General features: G+C 38.0%; 1 protein-coding gene across 1 annotated transcript; it reads left to right on the forward strand.

Annotated features, from left to right (window-relative positions):
- Positions 1 to 12,238: 12,238 nt before the first annotated feature.
- LOC108665528 (probable palmitoyltransferase ZDHHC24) lies at positions 12,239 to 18,102 on the forward strand. Its single transcript, XM_018152292.2, has 5 exons — positions 12,239 to 12,503; positions 12,795 to 12,944; positions 13,936 to 14,167; positions 15,618 to 15,856; positions 16,574 to 18,102. Exons 1-5 carry the CDS (start codon positions 12,387 to 12,389, stop codon positions 16,697 to 16,699), a joined length of 864 nt encoding a protein of 287 aa, XP_018007781.1. The 5' UTR covers positions 12,239 to 12,386; the 3' UTR covers positions 16,700 to 18,102.
- Positions 18,103 to 21,002: the final 2,900 nt, after the last annotated feature.

Below are 21,002 nucleotides of genomic sequence, written 5' to 3' on the forward strand. Positions count from 1 at the left end.
ACTAGCTGCTCAAATGGAGGCGTGGAAGGTATGAGGAAAAAGAGGCGTTCTAAATTACTCGACTGTCAGTTCACGACGGGCGGCATGGTGATGGCGAAATTGATGAGGGGCAAAGAATAATACGTGGCCAGTGGTCGGCCTAGTCCAATTAGTTATAGCCAACCCTTGGCCATTCCTCGGCCACCTGAAAGCGACCAGTTGCCGCGAGAAAGGGGCCGGCTAGGACATCACATTACAAAGAGTACAAGCTCGAGCGTAGCGACTGGCCGAGCTTTGGGCAGATCAAGGATTTTACATGATGGTCACGAAAATCTCGCTCTCAGACTTTGCTGCACTGTGCACTCTGACTACAAGTAAATTAGTAAGATTTGGTAAATTTAGTTCATGCTACCATTATCATGAAGTTGTACTTCCAAGTCAACACATAGCAATACACTCCAACTACAGAGCCAACTGAGTTGTATTATGGCACCAATAATGATGGTAATAACTAACTTGATGAGAAACATTCAGGAACAGAAAAAATTTACTTTCCTTTGCATTTCTTTATAATAAGGCAACCAAAATTTAAAATATTTTGCTGTAAGCCAAACTCTCTAGTATTAATGAGCAAAATTATACTTTGTGCCAAATCATTGCTTATATTTTGCCAAGAAGAAACAAATAAATGGAAGTTTCTCTGACAGCAAACTAATGTATCATCTATTCCATCAGAGAGCCACACCTATGTGACTATCACTGTCCTTATTTAATAAAAAATTGCAATTTAAAGTAGTAAAACTAGTTAAAAATACACCTCATTGGCATAGCTTGATCAAATTTCTGGAGGAAATATTAGGGTTTCTCATTAAAATCTAAGATGCATCAGCAAAATCACATTGCCAAAGAGATGCAAATCATGAATTATGTTTGGGTATGTTTATACTTTGTACCCAGGCATAGCAAGTGTTGAAAAGGAAAATTGCCAGAAAAAGCATGTCAGAGCAAACGTGATCAATTTATTTAGTAGAATAAAACTTAACTTATTAGCAACTTTAAAAACTTAAGAGTGTTGCTTCAAACATTGTGAAAATAACAGTTATCATCAAATGGGGGTAATAAGGGAAGGGCAGGGTAATAAGGGACAGTCCTTTGACATTTCATAGTAATGTTGTAGCAGCTAAACTAATAAAAATATTGCAAAACAAAAAATAGTGGCATAAAGTTCAAAAACTTTCCTATCTAAGTAGCATAAAGCAAGTTAAGAAATCATAAATTTACTACCTCTAAAAAAAGTGTGAAAAGTGAGATTTTGGAAAAGTACCTCTGCTAAGGTCTGTAGCAAAAAAATATATTCACCATATTAAAAATTTTTACGAACATAAAAGTTGCACACAGTCGTTGGCTTAAAAATGTGATCAACAGAATTAGCATATCTCATTCCAGAAAAATGGCGGCCATTTCCGCACGACAGGGTTATAAGGGACACCCCCTGGGGTAATAAGAGACACCCTTAAAAATGCATTCACAGTAGAGCCTTGGTTAGCAAAGGCTCCAGTTAACAAAAAAAATCAATTAACAACAAAGAATTTTGATTAAATTTACCTTGTTCAGCAAAAAAATTTCACGTGACAAAAAATTTGTGCATCATCGGTCATCGCCAAACTGTGCAGAGAATGTCATAGATAGAATTGTTCACCAGGCAACATATAATGAAGAGTAATTATCCTAAACTATGATTTTTTTTGAAAAATATGATGGTTGTCATTAAAATATTCCTTTGTGTTTCAGGCATGTTTTTTTTACAATTTTTTTTCTTTTTGTTATAGTGACTTGATTAAAATGGTGCAAAATTACAAGCCATCCTGTAAGCGTACCTACAGAAGAAATGCTACATGGCTGCTGATATGAAGCTTGCAGTGGACAAGGTTGTTGTCAATGCTCAATGACATGTCCATGGATTAGGTAATATCACAATAATACAGTAATGTATGGATAAGGTAGTATCATATCAATAAAAGAACAACAAGTAAAAATCACAGAAAATGTCAATTACTCTACATTTACATCATCTAAAAAGGAAATGGAGGACTTCAGAGCACTGCTAGTAATGGCCAAGCACACTCTGCATGCTTCAAACATTTTAAAATTTAGTTTTATTTCAAGTGTCCCTTATTACCCCATTCACAGAATTGGTTCAGGAGGCTTTTATTTTGCATCTGGCCTCTTACAAATAGCATATGGAATTTGTTCAGAGATGCCATATGATTTTTTTAGATGCCCTTGCAAATACATATAAAATGAGCTCAAACTTGTTTATGAAATGTTTAATGGTAAGAAGTTATTGAGGAAAAATGCTCAAAACTGTCCCTTATTACCCCATTTGACGGTAGAGCATGCACTACATGCAGCCACACAAACAGTCATAAAGAAAGGCAACCACACACTAGTCACCTGATAGATTTAAGTTTGTGTGTGATAAAGCTGCCATGTCATATTTTTACCATGAAAAGCACAGCTGCTTATCAACGCATTGGTTGCATCAATTTAAGATTTGTTTCTCAAATACTACAATAAACATGAACATCATGCTAGGTCTAGTGGCTGCTGCACCAGCTGTGGTTTGTAAATCTGGTATTCAGCTGATGCTTGTCACTCATTCAGTCATTGCTTCCTGCTCAAAACTTTCTGTGGATTTCATTTCCCAGATCACGCAATGGAGTTCAGTTAGAATTATATTATTGTTTTAAGCTTCCTGCAGAATTAGTGGCAATTTTTAGCAGCCTAAACATCCTGTGGGTTTGTTAACAGGCCTACTAGTTTGTCTGATATCTCATTTTTTTCCAATCGGGCCTATGAGAAGACTTGTAAGCATCTTGGATACTAGCAATCTCATTCAGGAGAAATTCAGTAAGGACTAAGAGGTGCATCTGGTGATAAATTGCAAATTTTCCTGTTTTTATGCCCATCTTAAAGCTGCAATTCTGACTTATCCAATGGTACCAAAACCATCTCTATACGTTGATTTATGTGTTCATGACAGATTGCAAAAGAGTTATGGTATGGCCAGCTTTTAACGAATGGCTACAGGCTAAAATTAGTGGCCAGCACATACAAGTGTGCTCTGTGGATGTTGCATTTCAGTCACCCACAAGCAATCATGTGGGAATGAGCTCACGCAGTCATTCTCTGTGTCTCTGACTGATTAATCTTGTAAGAGAAATCAGTCAGAGATGCAGAGAACGATCTTGGTGCCGAGACTACCAAGATCTGACTGATTTCCAAGTGAAATAATGCATAACTTTGGTACGTATCATAGCTGTGGGAAATGCCTCTATATAGCGCGCAGCAATCGGTCCTGAGTTTAAAGGAAATTGGGTTTATAATTACTCCTTGGTCCTTGCTTCTGCCCACTGTGCAGAGAGTGGATGAATATTGCAAGATCTTTGGCGACACTTCAGTAGCAAAATTCATGCCTTCAGAAGATCTTGCCGACACATTTAGATAGAAATTCTTTCATTTAATATATTTGTCAGTCTTCGGCCAACTATTAAAAAAAAGTAAGGTTTCCGGTATGTTGGATTGATCAGGATGCAGTGAAGCTTGTCTGGAAATCAGTTACGATGAGTTCCCACCAAAAATATGTAAACATCAAGTTTACGATTACGTAGTTGCGGTCACATTAGAGTGGTCAGACTGCATTATCACATGTTCAGTTGACACTTGCTGTACAATTGGACTGTTTTTAGGGTAAAATTAGTTATTTGGGGTAACACGTGCATGCAACCTTGTAAATAAGTTTGTGGCTTGTAAATAGTTTTTCATTACTCAGCGTCAATCCTTGGTCAGGAAGATGTGCCAGGTGCGCGGGAATTTATATTGTTATTTTAACGACCTGCGCGGTGCGCCGTACTATGCCGGTAAAAAAATGTGCCGTGCGCCATACTTTTAGAAAGCTAAAATAGTTTAAATATGGACGCTCGGCAACGCAAATTATGTAGCTAATCACACTGACCGTACACACAAACGTGTATCCGCATTGTGTTGTGGTTGGATATGAGTTGCCTAGATTGCTAACGCGTCAACTCAGGACTCAGGCTCTAAGAGTCAGCACAGTAATGAATATTCATTCATAGATCACAATTCAATTGGACATGAATTACAGAACTAAAGAAGGCAACATGGCTTTATATGTGCCATCGGTGCCTTCTAATGAATGACTGGACTGGTTGTGGCTTGCCAGGGTATGAACCTGTACGTCAACAGTACGAACCTGCATGACAATGGGGGGACTACATTACCGACATCCTCCCGGCCGGCAAAATCGACACGATCAATACCTAATAACAATGCGCGTAAATGGACTATACAAATTAGGTCAATATGGCATAATTACAGAGCGTAATTATGCTATGTGATACAAAATATGAATATATATATTTGCAAGATAAGTCAATGGTCTGTTGTTTATTTTTTCTTCATTTGAGCAATTACGGTTTCCAAATCTGGGTGCGTTATGTTATGTCAGGCCACACCAGGCCTGAAAGGCCACACCAGGCCTACACTGCAGCGCCGAGATCACTATGATATGATATGTCATGCGTACTTTGAATGTGCAAAAATTATAACTATCGTATGAAAATTGTTCCGTAGGTTATCATAGCACGAATCGCAATAGAGTATCAAGATTGCAGTTCTGCCACCACCCTTCATTGCATTATCCCGCCTTTTTTCTAAAATTCAATAATCTCTCTTCCTGCAAAGTTTGCGAAATTCATTAGCTGCATAAAATACTCTCTGCTGTGGTGTTCGAGATCAGGTTGACATGACATCCGTTTGCTTGTTTGACACTAATTTTGTAAAGGTTGCTTCAGATAAATTAATCATTGCCATTCCCATGTTCCACCCTCAATTTAATGTAGCTAACAATATTAAATGGCATTATTCATACAAATCTGTATCTATTAAACTTCTACATTTTAAGATCTGATGGAAGCGGCGAGCGTCCCTAACAATATGAGGATGTATATAAAAGCATTAATGATCTAGGAGCATGGAGATAATTTCTTCCACAATAAAGTTCTAGATTTCTCATTAACCAAATTTCCGTATCAAGAAAAATCATATATTATTGAAGGATAATTAAAGGCATACTGTACTGAGTATTGCGTCTGTTCCTCCACAAACTGCTCTTGTGCGGCGTAGAATTGATGGCCGGGATTGCGCAAACTGCAGAAGTCAAGATTTCTTAACTATAAATTTTCATTTTTATTGCAACGATCATAATGATGAAGGTTAATTATAGAGGCAAACAACAAACATTAATAAAAATGAGAATAGCTTCAGAGGGACACATCACACTCGAAGTCGAAGATCGTTCAGCGTTACTTGAAAAGTTGAAATCTACAGACGATGTTGCCATTCCATTTAGATGAAAACTGTGTCTAAATCAGAACTGTGTCGGTCCTGTCGGACGACTCCGCGGCCCGCGCTGAGTGCTGCGCCATGTGGAATCAATTACCGTGATTTGCACAAACGCGTGCGCGAAGAAAATATAAAAAACTATATATGTGCGGGAAATTTCAACATTTATATACATCTTCCTGAGTGTGGGCGTAAATGGCTTTTCATTAAAAATTACCCGGCGAAGCATCTTAAAATTACCCGGCAACGCTTAGGGCGTAAAAACCCATATATTGGCGACGCTGCATCCACCCTCTGCACCATGGGCTTCTGCTTCTGATGGATTTTATTTCTGTGATAGTGATGACACAACAGAGTTAGATTATATTTAAATTATTCAGAGCATGCTGCAGAATTAGTCACATTTAGTGGCATTTTTTACTCAAAAAGGATAAAACAGAGTTTTTACGCTGTACAATGGTACAAGCATACTAATATATGATTATAGACCTATCTAGTACCACATTTTAATGATTTCTTCTGGTTAGGCCAGCCTGGCCAGGCATGGAATATAACTAGTTAGCAAGCCGCGACTGAATTTTTCGAGCCGTGGTTTTATGGATTTGCCAGCCGTGATTCCATTTCTTCGAGCCGTGATTCCATTTCACCGAGCCGTGAATTTGATATCTTGGCCATGAAAAGCCACTTACAAGGTGCAAATTTATTTATAAAGTCCATGCACCTCTCATCCCAAATCTCTCATTTTACCCTAAAACAGTCAAACGGCAACAATAAAATTTGTCTTTACTCTAAGTTGAACACGTGTTAATGCAGTCTGACCGCTTTGACATGACTGCAACTATGCGCGATCCTCAACAAAACGTTAGTTGTTTTGTTTACATTACGATGTTTACGTTTTTTTCTGCCGGATATTTTGGTGGGAACGGTAAAGCAATGCAGATTGCAGAAGTTGAAAATTTTATGAAGTGACATGTTTGCAAAGTGCAAACCACAATTTTTCAAGCAAACAAAAATTTATAACATTTGAGCTGCGAGATTTCATACCTACTGAAATTATATGATATTAGAGCCACAATATTTCAGACAAAAATAGGACTTTTCCACCCCTGAGCCTGGCCAGCCACATAGCTAAGTAGGGTAAACGCGGTATATTCCGACACATTAAGGACGCATCGAGAAATGAAAAACTATAAAAAAAAACCGTATGCGTTACGTAAGTTCTGTTGCCTTCACATGACTCTCAAAACACTTCACTACGCATCAGCAACAATGAAACGTCACAAAATGTTGCCATATTTATTAAAAAGCCTTCAGAATGGAAACCTACCAAATCCCTATATTCCGTCACTTTGTGTGGCAACATCCGAATCTCAATATTTTCCCACTAGATGGCCAAGACCTAGTGTTTTTGCAGTATTTCGATACGCAAATGTATGACGTCATCATTTCAACCATCAATGAACGCATGGAACTAAAACAAAGCTTAATATAAAGGAAAAGCTGAAGAGGTGACGGAATTACCTACGATGTTGGAATATACCGCGTTTACCCTAGTTGGCCAAAGACTGAGAAATATATTAAATGCAAGAATTTCAATCTAAATGTGTCGGCAAGATCTTCTGAAGGCAAAAATTTGGCTACTGAAGCGTCGCCAAAGATCTTGAAATATTCATCCACTCTCTGCACAGTGGCAACTTTCAAGCTCCAAGTCCAATAGGCTAAAGCCTAAAGGGGCAATAGTGAATAGGCAAATTTTGAAATTCCCAACTGGCCTGCTCAATTGCTGTCTGCTGATAGATCTTCAGAAGTTCAGAGCCAGGGCACAGAGGGTGGATGCAGCATCGCCAATATATAGGTTTTTAAGGCCTAAGCGTCGCCGGGTAATTTTAAGATGCGTCGCCAGGTAATTTTTAATGAAAAGCCATTTACGCTGAGTAATTAAAAACTATTTACAAGCCACGAACTTATTTACAAGGTTGCATCCACATGTTACCCCAAATAATTAATTTTACCCTAAAAACAGTCCGATTGTACAGCAAGTGTCAACTGAACATGTGATAATGAAGTCTGACTGCTCTAATGTGACCGCAACTACCGTCAACCGGGGTAACTCGGGACTGGCGGGGTAATTCGGGACAGTCCTCCGACACGGCGTAAAACTGTTATAGTAGCAAAACTAATTGGAATATTGCAAAACTAAAAATAGTGGCGTAAATGTCAACATTTTTCCTATCTATGTAGTATAAAGGGAGTCGAAAAATACGACATTTACTAGCTTTCAAAAATTCCTGAAAAAAATGGTGAAAAGCGCTATTTTGAAAGGTTACTTCTGCTAAGGTCTGGAGCAAAAAAAATATTCGCTGTATTAAAAAATTTTACTTACATAAAAGTTGCACCCATGTGTCGTCTTGAAAACGTAATTGACAGATTTTGCCTATCTCATTCAAAAAAAAAATGGCAGCCATTTCCGCGCGGTGGGGCTATTCGGGCCACCCCCCCGGGGCTATTCGGGACACCCCCAAAAACGCATTTACAGTAAAACCTCAGTTAGCATAGGCTCCAGTTAAGAAAAAAATGGATTAAAAACAAAGAATATTGATTACATTTACCTCGTTTGGCAAAAAAATTTCACTTATCGAAAAATTAGTGCATCATCGGTCATCACAAAATTGTGCATAGCATGTCATGTATAGAATTGTGCACCAGGCATCATAGAATGAAAAGTAATTGACCTAAACTATGATTTATCTCTCCAAAAGATAGGCTGGTTGTCACTAAAACATTCCTTTCAGGAAGTTAATGATCACGCGAAGTTAATGATCACGCGAAGTTAAATACCATGTGAAGTTAATGATCACGCAAAGTTAATGATCACGTGAAGTTAATGATCATGCGAAGTTAATGATCACGGGAAGTTAATGATCACACGACGTTAATGATCACGCGAAGTTAATGATCACGTGAAGGTAATGATCATGCTAAGTTAATGGTCACGTGAAGTTAATGATCACGGGAAGTTAATGATCACGCGAAGTTAATGATCACGGGAAGTTAATGATCACGCGACGTTAATGATCACGCGAAGTTAATGATCACGAGACGTTAATGATCACGGGAAGTTAATGATCACGTGAAGTTAATGATCACGCAAAGTTAATGACCACGCGAAGTTAATGATCACGTGAAGTTAATGATCACGTGAAGTTAATGACCACGGGAAGTTAATGATCACGTGAAGTTAATGACCATGCGAAGTTAATGATTACGGGAAGTCCCAATTAAAATGATGTGAAATTATGAGCCTTCCTGTAAGCTTACAGATACGAAAAAAATGTTATAAGGCTGCTGATATGAAGCTTGCAATGGACAAGGTTGTTGTAAATGCTCAATGGCATGTTCATGGATACGGTAATATCACATCAATAATAAGATAATGTCACATCACTAATACGGTAATTAATGTATATGGCAATATCATATCAATAAAGGAAAAACAAGTAAAAATCACAGAAAATGTCATTTATTCTACCTCTACATCATCTACAATGAAAGAGGAGGACTTCAGAGTACTGTTAGTAATAGATGAGTACGCTCTGCATGCTTCAAGTGTTTTAAAATGAAGTTTTATTGCCAGTGTCCCGAATTGCCCCGTTCGACGGGGCAATTCGGGACACTATTTTTTTGCTTCTGGCACCTTAGGAATAGCATATGGAATTTTTTTGACAATGCCATTCGATAGCCCTCGCAAAGAGCTATAAAATGAGCCTAAACTTGTTTATGAAATGTTTCATCGTAAGAAGTTATTAACAAAAAACGCTCAAAATCGTCCCAAATTACCCCGGTTGACGGTATGTAATTGTAAGCTTGATGTTTACATTTTTTTTTTTGCGGGAACTCATTGCAACTGATTTCCGGACAAGCTTCACTGCATCCTGATCCATCCTACATATCGGAAACCTTACTTTTTTTAAATAGTTGGCCGAAGACTGACAAATATATTAAATGCAAGAATTTCAATCAAGGCGTAAATTTTGCTACTGAAGCGTCGCCAAAGATCTTGCAATATTCATCCATTCTCTGCACAGTGAGTTCAGAGCCTGTACCTATTTCACTTTTAGGTCAAAATCATAATGTCACAGCAGACTAAACAGAGAGTTTTTTAAACTTGTCCTCAAGTTAATTTTTACAACACTTCTTTTTAACTTCACTTCTTGTTTGTTTGTCTGTCTGCTACAAAAGTAACAAAACAAAATTACAAATCTTATCAATATCTAACACACTTCTACCTGTAGTTCTACCTGTCCAATTGATCTGAAATTTTGCACACTTGCATTAAGTTGGAGACAATGCATGAAGCAATTGACACTCTGACAGAATAAATAATTTTGGATAAGTAAAAAAATTTTGTTAAATTTATTTTCAAGATTAAAAAAATTAAAAATAATTTTTGTCTGCTAAAAATCATATACAGCAATCCCTTGAGTAGCACAGTTTTGAATACCGCGGTTTTGATTAAGGCGGAAAAAAAATTTGTGACCTACCCATAATCTATGCGGTGCGGCCGGTGCCAGTTTTGATTAGTGTGACTTTTTTTTCACAACGCATCATTTTCCCGCCTCTAGCCAGAGGTGTTACGTTCGTAACAAAAGTGTTACTTTTTGCTTATTAGATCTTATGTTGTTACTTTTGTTACAACTTTTGGAAAAATTTGCCAAATGTTGTTACTTTATGAATTTCAGCCAATAATTCTTTAAATAAGGTCATGTTCCGTAGGCACTCGTGCTGACTACAGAGTCGGTTTAACTGCGCCTTGTCTCGTTCATAACTCAAATGGTCGAGTTCGGCAACGTTCGCCTGTAAGTGCGCCATTCCGGTGCTCTAGTTGCTTGTTAGCCTTCAACTGGTCAAGATCGCTGCCATATCTACTGCTCATTTTTATCAAACTACATAATTTTCCTTGATAAATTACCATCATAATTATGGACAAAAAGGGAACTCTTAAACGTAAAAATATCATTTTGGAGACTAAGCTTGAAATTTAGAAAAAAAAATTATTATTTAGAAAAAAATATGATGTATTTTAGTGAAAAAAAAATTATTATGTAACTTTGGTATTTTTGAGGATTCATTATAATTATTCCCATATATTCTTAAGTTTGATTAGCGCGGTTTTGCTTATCACGTTAAAACTCGGGGATTTATTAACTGCGTCAATCAAGGGATTGCTGTAATCCATATTTGACACACTTCTACCATCTACCTGTCCAATCGATCTGAAATTTTGCACACTTGCATAAAGTCAGAGACTCAGAGGCAATGTTTGCAGCTTGAATCAGTTGACAGAATAAATAATTTTGAAAATTTACAAAATTTTTAGATATTAAAAAAATGAAAATTAAATTTTTTTTAATATTTGAAAATAAAATTAGAAATTCATTGTACATGTGTAACATCATATACACTGGATTCTTTAGATGTCTTGTGTTTAAAAAGTATTTTTTTAACTTATATTATTGAGTCCTATAAGAAGAGTTAGTAGACCAGTAAAGTATCATGGATACCAGCATTATCTGATTATCATACCTAGATAATTTGTTTAAATCTTGAGTAATGAATAAAAGAAAAATTAACTGAATCTAAAAAATCTCTGGTTTGTCTCTATGTTTTACAGTTTTAGGTCATTCTGCAACCAACTCTAATCATACCAAGTCTGAGGGATTTGAGAGCTCATGCCCCAATCAGCCCTAGGCAGGCATGAAATATATCAACTTGGCAAGCCACAACTGGATTTTTCAAGCTGTGGTTTTATGGGTTTGCCAGCTGTGATTCCATTTCTTCCAGCCATGACTTCCATATTTCAGCCATGAAAAGCCATTTACAAGCCGCAAACCTATTTTCAAAGTCCCGTGCATGTGGTACCCTAAATCTATACTTTTACCCTAAAAACAGTCATCAAACGGCATCAATAACATTTGTCTTCTCTTAAGTGGTAACTGAACGCATGATATTGCAATCTGACCACTCTCATGTAACCGCAACTACATTATCTTCAAGGAAACATTTTGATGTTGAAACGACATGTTTGCAAATTGCAAACCGCTATTTTTTTCAATCAAACAAAAATACATGATGTTAGAGCCACGAAATTTCACACCTACTGAAATTATACGATATTAGAGTGTGATATTTCAGAAAAAATAGGACTTTTCCAGCTTTGGCACTAGGCTATGGTGACTATTCTGACTTGGACTCTTTACAGTCTGTTAATGTGTTATTACCACATGTCAATCAGTCAATGAAATAGTGCTGATAATGATGATATTGATGAATACCCTAATAAAACCTATGTCAATGAAGAATCTTATAAATCGCATCAAACCAGTTCTACAACAATTTACCTTCTTACCAATTACCTTTGAACCTAGAGCTTTCTTTCATTATCCTTCTTTCATTATCAGAGCCCCAATATTCCTGCTGGATGACTTACGGTACCTCTTCTCTAATTGTTTCTAAAAGTAAAAGATCAGGCCGCAAGATTCCAAATGTACTGGAAATTTGTCACTTTGAAGGTGAGGAATTTCATTTTTATAAGGAAAATTCCAATCCTGGTTTGACACAATTACCAAACTCTGCATGGTGGCAGTTTATATGATTTTCTCCATGCTGTACCTATGTAATGAAGTAACAGAACAATGGACTTATCATGAGATTCATGCTCTCTAAAACATCAATAACTTTATATATTCTACTTATTTCTGCATATTAGTTTCTGATCTTCCTGAATAGCCATTCATCACCTGAACCTGCTTACATTTGATGTGTAGTGAATAATAACTGAATATATGTATGTATAAAAATTTGAATCTGTATTTCAATTATTTCTCTATTTTGCAGTGGTGTGAGTATTCCAATTCTGTTCTCAATACTAGTAGGTATACAATTAAATCCTTCATTCAAGTCAATAAGCACAACATCAACTCCTAATGCCGTTGTTAGGTTTACGTTGGCGCAGCCTGCGCCTCATTGTCCCTCGTACATTCACAGATGCTGCTGCCTGCACTTTACTCTCTGTTGCCATCCCAATTGTTTATTGGTTTGAGGTGAGTTCTCAAGTATTGGTAAAAAAATTATAGGGAAATATTAATGACTTTCCTGCAATGATCAATGTCTAATAATGTTGTCCTCTCTATTGTTAAAAAATTTGCTTTTAAAATTTTTCTGATATTTTTTCTGTTCATGGAAGAACAGAACTGTCCTCTGAATAACTGTCCTCAATTAAAGCTTTGTTAGTGAATATCTTGTCAAACAAAATGGAAGATTAATGATCCTTAATTCCTTATTCTTTGACACTAGCCCTGTTAACCAAAAATTAACCTTCTTGTAATTGACAGGTATTTGTTGTGATGCCACGAGTGTTCAACAGCTTTTTCCACAAGTTCCATATCTGCTTGGGCACATTTGTGCTGCTCAATATCATCACTAATTTTGTGGTGATCATGTTGATTGACACCTCAACCAAAGGACACATCATGCCAGCCACAGTATGTGATGAAATTAGTTATCTATTTCATGTCATTATTCCAATGTGTAGTGAATTTATTGATATTTTTCTTAAAATTTTAAAGTACTTGTTGTCTAACAATTCATTGTTTCCTTAATAATAATAAATATTTTATGAATTTTATGTTTGGAATAAGGAATTGCAGGACAGTACGGTATGCAGACCAAAAATGTAATGTTGATAAAAGCTGGTCACTTCAGGCTCATTTCATTAGATGATTAGAGCAATACTCATAGCAAGAATCAGGCAATCTTGATGCCAGTTCTCATGACCAGGTTTTGGTGTGATGCAAGAAAAACTAGCATCCAAATGTTTACTCTAATACAGGATTGTATGACATTAAACTCATTAAGATTGCAAAATGGCAACCTTTATGAGTGTGAATCTCTTGATTGTATCTAACAAGCATAATAAAGCATTTTTATTCATTTCAATGGGAAATTGTTTCTTCAATTAGTAATTTTAACTCTGGAGGAACTTGAAATTGAGAAGGCAACCACCATGCTGCTCACTGTTCTAACTCATTAAATATCTTACCATGGCCAACTGCCTTACAGCTCTCTGTTCTCTCTCACTTATGAATATAAGCATTAGGTACGTTTTAATTGCACATCTTTATAACTTAAACTTCAGTTGAGATCTTAATTCTCCTGCTTTAACCCCTTACTAAATGAATCAGTTTTGCAGTGAAGTGATAGGCAATAATATTTAGATTTTATACAAAAAATATTAGTTTCTTCCTAATGTTATTTTTGTTATAAACAATTATTTTATCATATACCTATATACCGGTACACTGTAATTAAAAATTTTCTATGTTCAGATATTTTGCTTGTCTATTTATTTGTAAACTTTGAATAATTTATTTTTCTAAATGATCAAGATACAATTATTTGTAGATTAAATTTCTATAATTAACTTAGCATAGTAGAGTGCAATCAAATAATTATGTATAATTGTTGGTGTGGCAGGTGCCTAAAGGCTGGCATGTGTGCGCTCCTTGTGAGAACGTGGCGCCTCCAAGAGCCCGTCACTGTGGGTCCTGTGGCTGCTGTATCCTCAAGCGCGAGCATCACTGCATCTTCACTGGCTGCTGCATCGGCCTCTACAACCACCGATACTTCTTCTGCTTCCTCGTCTACATGTGGCTCTCCACGCTATATTGCTCTGTAGTCAATGCCTTCTTCATATCGCCCTACATAGGTCAGTAAGATGGAAGGAGCTGGTCAATATAGCTTCAAATTGGAATAATTCCATTTTTATTCATTTTTATTTGTCTCTTCATTAGGAATTCCTTGCTCGTCATCAAATTAATTATTGAATTACGTAGTGTTTGCTTGGCCGAGATGCTCGAGTGAAGCGCGTTATACAAAAGGTTCTTTAAAAAGTTACGTACTAGTTCTGTAACTAGAATAAAAGAGGTTTAGAGTGAAACTCTTTTACATTTGAAATTGCACTGGCGGGAAAAATCACGGCACATCCAAAACCGAACATAATTACTGATTCAAAACACAAGGACTCGCAAATTAATTTCCAATTTTACATTCTTGGTAAAGTTGTCTGATCCCTGTGCAAACTTTCCTTCTTTACTGTATGACGTTATTTCATAGATCAGTACGGGGGCCGTAGCTATCACGGCTGTAGCTGTCACGAAAGCCCTCTGCCGTATTGTTCCAAGTGGCCTTATAGCGACCATAGCATCGTGTCATCGCAGCCGGCGCCCGAAATAGATCGGTCATCTTCTCCACGGTTGTAGTTCTATCTCGCCGCTTCTAATTTTGCTTCTCAGTTGTCTTGGCTCTTGATTTAATAACGGCCATCCTTTGCAATAGCGGTTTTAGGTATTGACCTGCACTTGTATATTTTTCTCGGCCCTGTGCCGTACCCCTGTTGCTGATAACACAGATTTTGCTGTTTTAGTCATTAGTCATAGTTTTATATACGACCTAAAATTTCTTCCGGCCATTGCACCTCCTTTGCTAATTCCATTATTTACGGAATAGCAATTCACGCCTACAAAATTCCACATTGTGATAGCGTGATATTGACTTCAGGTGGACAACACCCGGTGCAAATTTCGGATACTTACATACGCAGCCGCCGCGCGCTGCTTACCCTGCGCCCTACGCAGCCGCCGCGCGCTGCTTACCCTGTGTCATACGCAGCCGCCGCGCGCTGCTTACCCATACCCTGCGCCCTACGCAGCCGCCGCGCGCTGCTTACCCTGCGCCCTACGCAGCCGCCGCTGACCTCTCAATAAGTTTGCCGCTGTTGGATGTAAACAAATTCGTCATGTTCGCTAACCAATTTCTCCTGTACACAGCTCGCTTTATCCGCGCTCCGAACTTTAATTGCAATTCACAATGTAAATGCTGTCAATACAACCTAAAATTACGCTTCACACAGTATTATAAATATTCGAGTCTTGTGCGCTAGTTCCTTACTTTTTATACAAAATACATGGGAAATTTGAAGATTTTTGTCTGTTCATCTTTATAGTTTTGTCGGCCTCGACATGGAAAGAAATATTACTTTGAACAAAATCGCGCATGATTTCGAACTAGACTTTGTTTCAAAGCTTTGCCGCAACATGTTATGTTTATTCGTCAAAATTTGTGGCCTTGTAGAGCTGTAAAAATTTCTTGTCTGGTAGAGGAGGACAGCATCGCGTGGACGAGCGTGCGCGTGGTGCTGCCTGGCCTGTGGCTCATAGTGAACCCTTCAGTGGAGACGCTCTACGGCTTCCTCTTCTCCCTGAACGTCATAGGCTGCTTGTTCTTGTCCGTGCTGCTCTACTACTACACACGTCAGCTCCTCACCAACACCACCACACGCGAGCGCTCAGAGAACAGTGCCATCTCGTACGACAAGGGCACGCTCCACAACATCCAGGTGCATGTCTGCTCTCATCTTTTAGTTACGTCTTCTATCTTCTTTATTCCATTTCTGGGTCATGAAATTAATAATTTCCGAAGTCTAGTTGTCGTGGCCATTTTTGAATAAATTACGGTTTAGATGGTTTAAGTTAGGAAATAATGATCCAAAAGATTGACAGCTATCCGACTTTCTTTCTTACTACTGTATGTTCGGGATTTCATCCCGCTAGAAGGATTTTTGTGATTTTAAGTTACGTTAATCACTTTTGAAGTTTTGATTGAGTGTACATTTTTAGTATTAATCTCTGCTGTCAATGATGAGATGAAGGATGTGCATTAAGCAAGCCAATGATCCGTTACGTCATTCAGAACGCTTTCCAATTACGTACTATTTCTTAAATACCTCACAGATTCTGATACTGCGGTTGGTCCAATGAAGAAATGTATATAATATATTCAGACCGTTTGCCTGTCATCACATTCTGTGATAAATTTTTATTTGCCACGAATCTGCGTACCCTTGATGCAGCGTCAAAAAACGAGTCCTTATTCTCACATATTTTTCAAGCGTGCTTGTAATTAATATCCTTCGATACTTTTGAAGTCTATCCACCAATGCCATGTGCCTATGTGCACCGACTGTTGCTTTTGTACTTTTTTTCAATACATTGTAGGAATATTCAGGCAATTTCTCCGGCCTTATTTGTAGTCAAGACTTCGCTCTCTATTTCAGGTGGTACTTGGGAGGCGCTGGTACCTGACGTGGTTGTTCCCTCTGGTTCCCTCAACCATACCCTACGATGGTCTGGACTGGTCCAAGCAGCTCTTCAAGCCAACGTTTGAAGATAAATCCAAGTGAAGAAGAGGCAGTTTTTCTCGATTCTGTCTTTTATTCTTCTTTATGAATAAAGTTTTTAAACTAAGTATTACACAGGAGAGTGAAGCGTTGAGCAAACATGTAGTGCAGCTTCTGATTGATCGCTCATATCTTTAATAAATGGTTAGTAATACGTTCCTGACTTGATGTGACCTCGTTTATATGTTTACCTCAGTCTTTGCATTTGAAGCTGCTTTTCAAGACAATATTCGTAACATTCGTGTCTCGGCTTGTAAAATACCACCGTCGTATTCGTGTTTCTGTTACCTGTAGCTCGAAATACTTCGTAATTCTATTCCAGATTAGAAATAATGTAAGTTTGTAGCTACTTAATACTCATTTTGAACCTACCAAAGGATCTTTTATGTATAGCTTTAAGGCCACTGCCAAACTCGTGTAAGAATATTTTGAATTTATTGGTAAGTTTACACTAAAGACATAAGATCTCATTGTTTAGTCATTACTCATGTCTAGTCTTGGTTCATGTGATTTTTACCAGATTGTCCTCTCTATTTTAATTATGTTCAAAGTAATTTAAGATTTGATTGTGATTAAGGTAAGTCATCTTAAGCGTTCTCGTTTAGTGGCGAAAGTTTATCCTGGACTCGGGACTGGACTCTTCGTGGGAACATCTGCTACCACCTTTGGGTGCATTTGTAATGCGTATTTGGATGCCCGCTGTGTGTCATGATGTTGATCGTTGCTCTTTCTTGTATAATTCAATCAAATGTGTCAAATCACTTGAATATTTCCATTTAATATATCATAGTCATTTAATAGCAAAGGATGAATATTTGAAATTTTTCGTAATTTCTGAAATATTGATCGGGTTCTCTCTACCATGTCCACTGACAACATTCTATTCCGAAACAAATGATAATAATTGTCTGGTAATATATATATTTTTATTACTTATGCATGGATTAGGTTAAAATGATTGAATATCTGGAAGAATTTTTGTACCGCTGTGTGTGATTATAGGTTGCTTATTTTCGAATAGCGATTAACGGACAAAGGATGCCAACGCAGAAAGTAGGCTGATGAAGAATAACCTGTTTTATTAAGAGTTTTTTACTTCACTTAAGTGCTGATTAATTGAGTTATCCAATTGCCTGCTTTTGGAGAATTGTTGTGAATGCTTAGCTTTAGTGTTTTGATTGTCTTTTCTGGTTCTAATGTTCTCGGTCAGTAAAAATTTCTTTGTTTCCCGGTTAATAACCATTTCATTTTGCCGCCATTAATTGTAATTCAATTGATTTCCTTGCTGGGAAATGCGAAAGCGTTGCAGAATTTTCCACTTTGACTGATGCTTCCAATTGCGTTTATAGCTTTTTGTATTTCCATTGTGGACTACGAAAGTTCTAAATACATTGCTCGTAAACAGTGTTCTGTATTTTTTTTATGCTATCGGCTGTCACCTGTCAGAAAAGCAAGTTTCGAAGTTTTAATTTGTCTAACAGAACTTATTAACCTATTTATAATTGAGTCAAATTTATTGGAATTATGTTTATGTTAGTATAATAAGTTTGGGAGCGGTGAACTGTGATTCATAAATTGTATAATTGGCAGCAGGTGTATATTGAATAAAAAAGTAAATCTAGGAGGGGGTGTAGTTAATATTCTCAGTAAAAAGGACTCTACTGCTTACATAACGGCCTATTAGGTTATATTATAAACGCTAACAGCGTTTATTAGGCCCACGGCCTAATAAACGCTGAAACCGCTATTATTATATTATTATTATTATAACACCTTACGGCTTACGGTAAGCAAAGAAATTGTTGAAATGCAGAAAATCTTACCAGTACCACCTTTTGTGTAGTGGTTTTGCAGTAAACCCGACACCCGTTTGACTTGTGTAATCCGCTAGCACGGATCGAGTAGGTGAGCCGGTTTGTGCCCATGACGGGTGCCTATGGGTCGTGATGCACATGTGACATGCCCCTGGAGTCTGGGGCCTGGCGCCACGCTACTACTTCCAGACGTTCCAGTTTTGGGGCTGCATGGACCGATGCATGCATCTTCACTATTCTTCAGAGCTCCCATTAAACTCCAATTTGAAGTAAAAGAAAGGCTATGTGTAAACAGTGTTAGCCTGTGTAGGTAATGGAAACGCAATATCCGCTTTTATTATCTGGTTGTTGAAACGGAGGGACAACTGAAATAGCCCAGCATTGCCCAATACCAGCATAATTTTCATACTTCACTCCGTGCGCAAGCATGCTGCAGAGCAAATTAACCAACATGATTACTTGCTGAAAGCTGCAGGGACTAAATCCCTTCATGGATAAAAATCAGCAAGCCAATGAGCTGCAAGCCGCCAAAACAATGGTCGTAACCCACACGCTAAACCCCAAAATATTTCTATTCCATGCACCCTAGCCCATAGTGACAAACCAGAGATTTTTTAGAATCAGTTCAATTTTAATTTCCTCATTTACCCAAGATTTAAACCTATTTCTTATGTATGATGATGCTGGTATCCAGGATACTTTACTGGTCAACTTATAGGACTCAAAAATGGGTATTATTGCAGATTAACTACATCCAAAAAAAAGGGTGTTTTTTTTAATTATATGTTTTTTGGGGGGTAAATTACGAATCTGAAATCCATTTTTGGCGGTCGGCATCGGAAAACCGATTTTTTATAAGTTACGTAACCCCCATGTTAGTAAATAAAGGTGAGTGGGTAACGTAAGTTACGTAACCCCCATGTTAGTAAGTCGCGAAAAAAATTGGTTTTCCGATGCCGACCGCCAAAAATGGATTTCAGATTCGTAATCTACATCCCAAAAAACATATAATTAAAAAAAAAAACACCCTTTTTTTTGGATGTAGTTAATCTGCAATAATACCCAAAAATGAACTTGAGGGAGAGTCTAAAAAACTCTCTGCTTTGCCACTATGCCCTAGCCCCTTGGCCCCCTTCCCCACTTTCGATAAAGAGCGCCCTGCGCCACAGTGCTATCAGTACACTGCTACAGTGCTACCGTTCCAGCCTGTCCGTTCTTCTGGAGGCTAAACCTCCACGCTTACCCCATGCTCCCCCCTCCTTTCGGTACCAGCTTGCGGAAGAATTCTAACCTAACCTAACCAAACCTAACCCTTTCGTGGAAAGGTGGAGACTGGAGAGAAGGGGGTAAGTGTGGAGGAAGAAGATGCTGGTGACTGGTGAGCGTCAGGGCTGGGCTTACGCCTGCGAAGTGGGTAAGGTGATGTGACAGTCAGGTGCGGGGCCGTTGCCATTTACGGCAGTCTGGTGCGGTCTGCGGATCTTGTGGCTTACGGCCTTTGTAAGAAGTGATGGTATGGGCTTAAATCATTGGTGTAGGAGCTATTGGCATTGGGCGTAATCTGTTTGGAGTATCAGCTTGTGGGCTGAGGCATTGCTTGTTGCAAGCTAGTGTGGTGAGATGAGGCAAGTAAGAACAGCTGCATATGTGTGAGGCTGACTATTTCTATTGCATGTAGAGGGTTGCCATTGGCTCTTCACCATGGTCAGGAAGATGTGCCAGGTGCGCGGGAATTTATTTTGTCATTTTAACGACCTGCGCGGTGCGCCGTACTACGTTGGTAAAAAATGCGCCGTGCGCCATACTTTAGAAAGCTAAAATAGTTCTACTATTTTAGTCGACAATATATGCGAGTATATTGACTACGCAAGTCGAACTGACAATAATAAAATGTAAGACATGTCCGGGTTACTTCTGACTCTTCCGGTTGTCTGCCTTGTCTGATACGGAACGTACGGTAATCGTAAACTGCGGCTGTTATACATACGAAATGTAAACAGACAGTGTTCAGTGTTGCCATATGACTTTGGAGAAAATTTCTTCTAAAATAAAGATGGCCAAGATTGCGCGAACACGTGCGCGAAGATGATCAATTTTCATTACATTGCGCCAACTGTGCACAGCAATAGCTTAAAAAAAAGTGGAAATGCGCGGGAAAATTCACCGAAAACATACATCATCCTGAGTGTGGGCTCTTCACTCTTGGGCTGATTTAAGAGTCAAATTTTTGGGCTACGGCAGCGCTCCCAAAACGGAATGAAACCTGTTATGTGTTGGATACTTCACACTTGCCTGACTTGGTCTGCTGTCAACTTGTCCTGTAGCAAGTTTATGACTACAAGTCTCCAGACTTGTAGGTGAATTGACCTATACATCCCTGAAGAGCTTTGATAATGTTTTTGCTTACTACTTGTATTATAGTCAGATGGGGTAAGACAGGACCAAAATCACTAACAAGCATTTCGTATCTATACCGTGAATAACTAAAAAAC

This window comes from Hyalella azteca, unplaced genomic scaffold (genome assembly GCF_000764305.2).
Source record: "Hyalella azteca isolate HAZT.00-mixed unplaced genomic scaffold, Hazt_2.0.2 contig7978, whole genome shotgun sequence".
In the NCBI taxonomy this organism is placed as follows: domain Eukaryota; kingdom Metazoa; phylum Arthropoda; class Malacostraca; order Amphipoda; family Hyalellidae; genus Hyalella; species Hyalella azteca.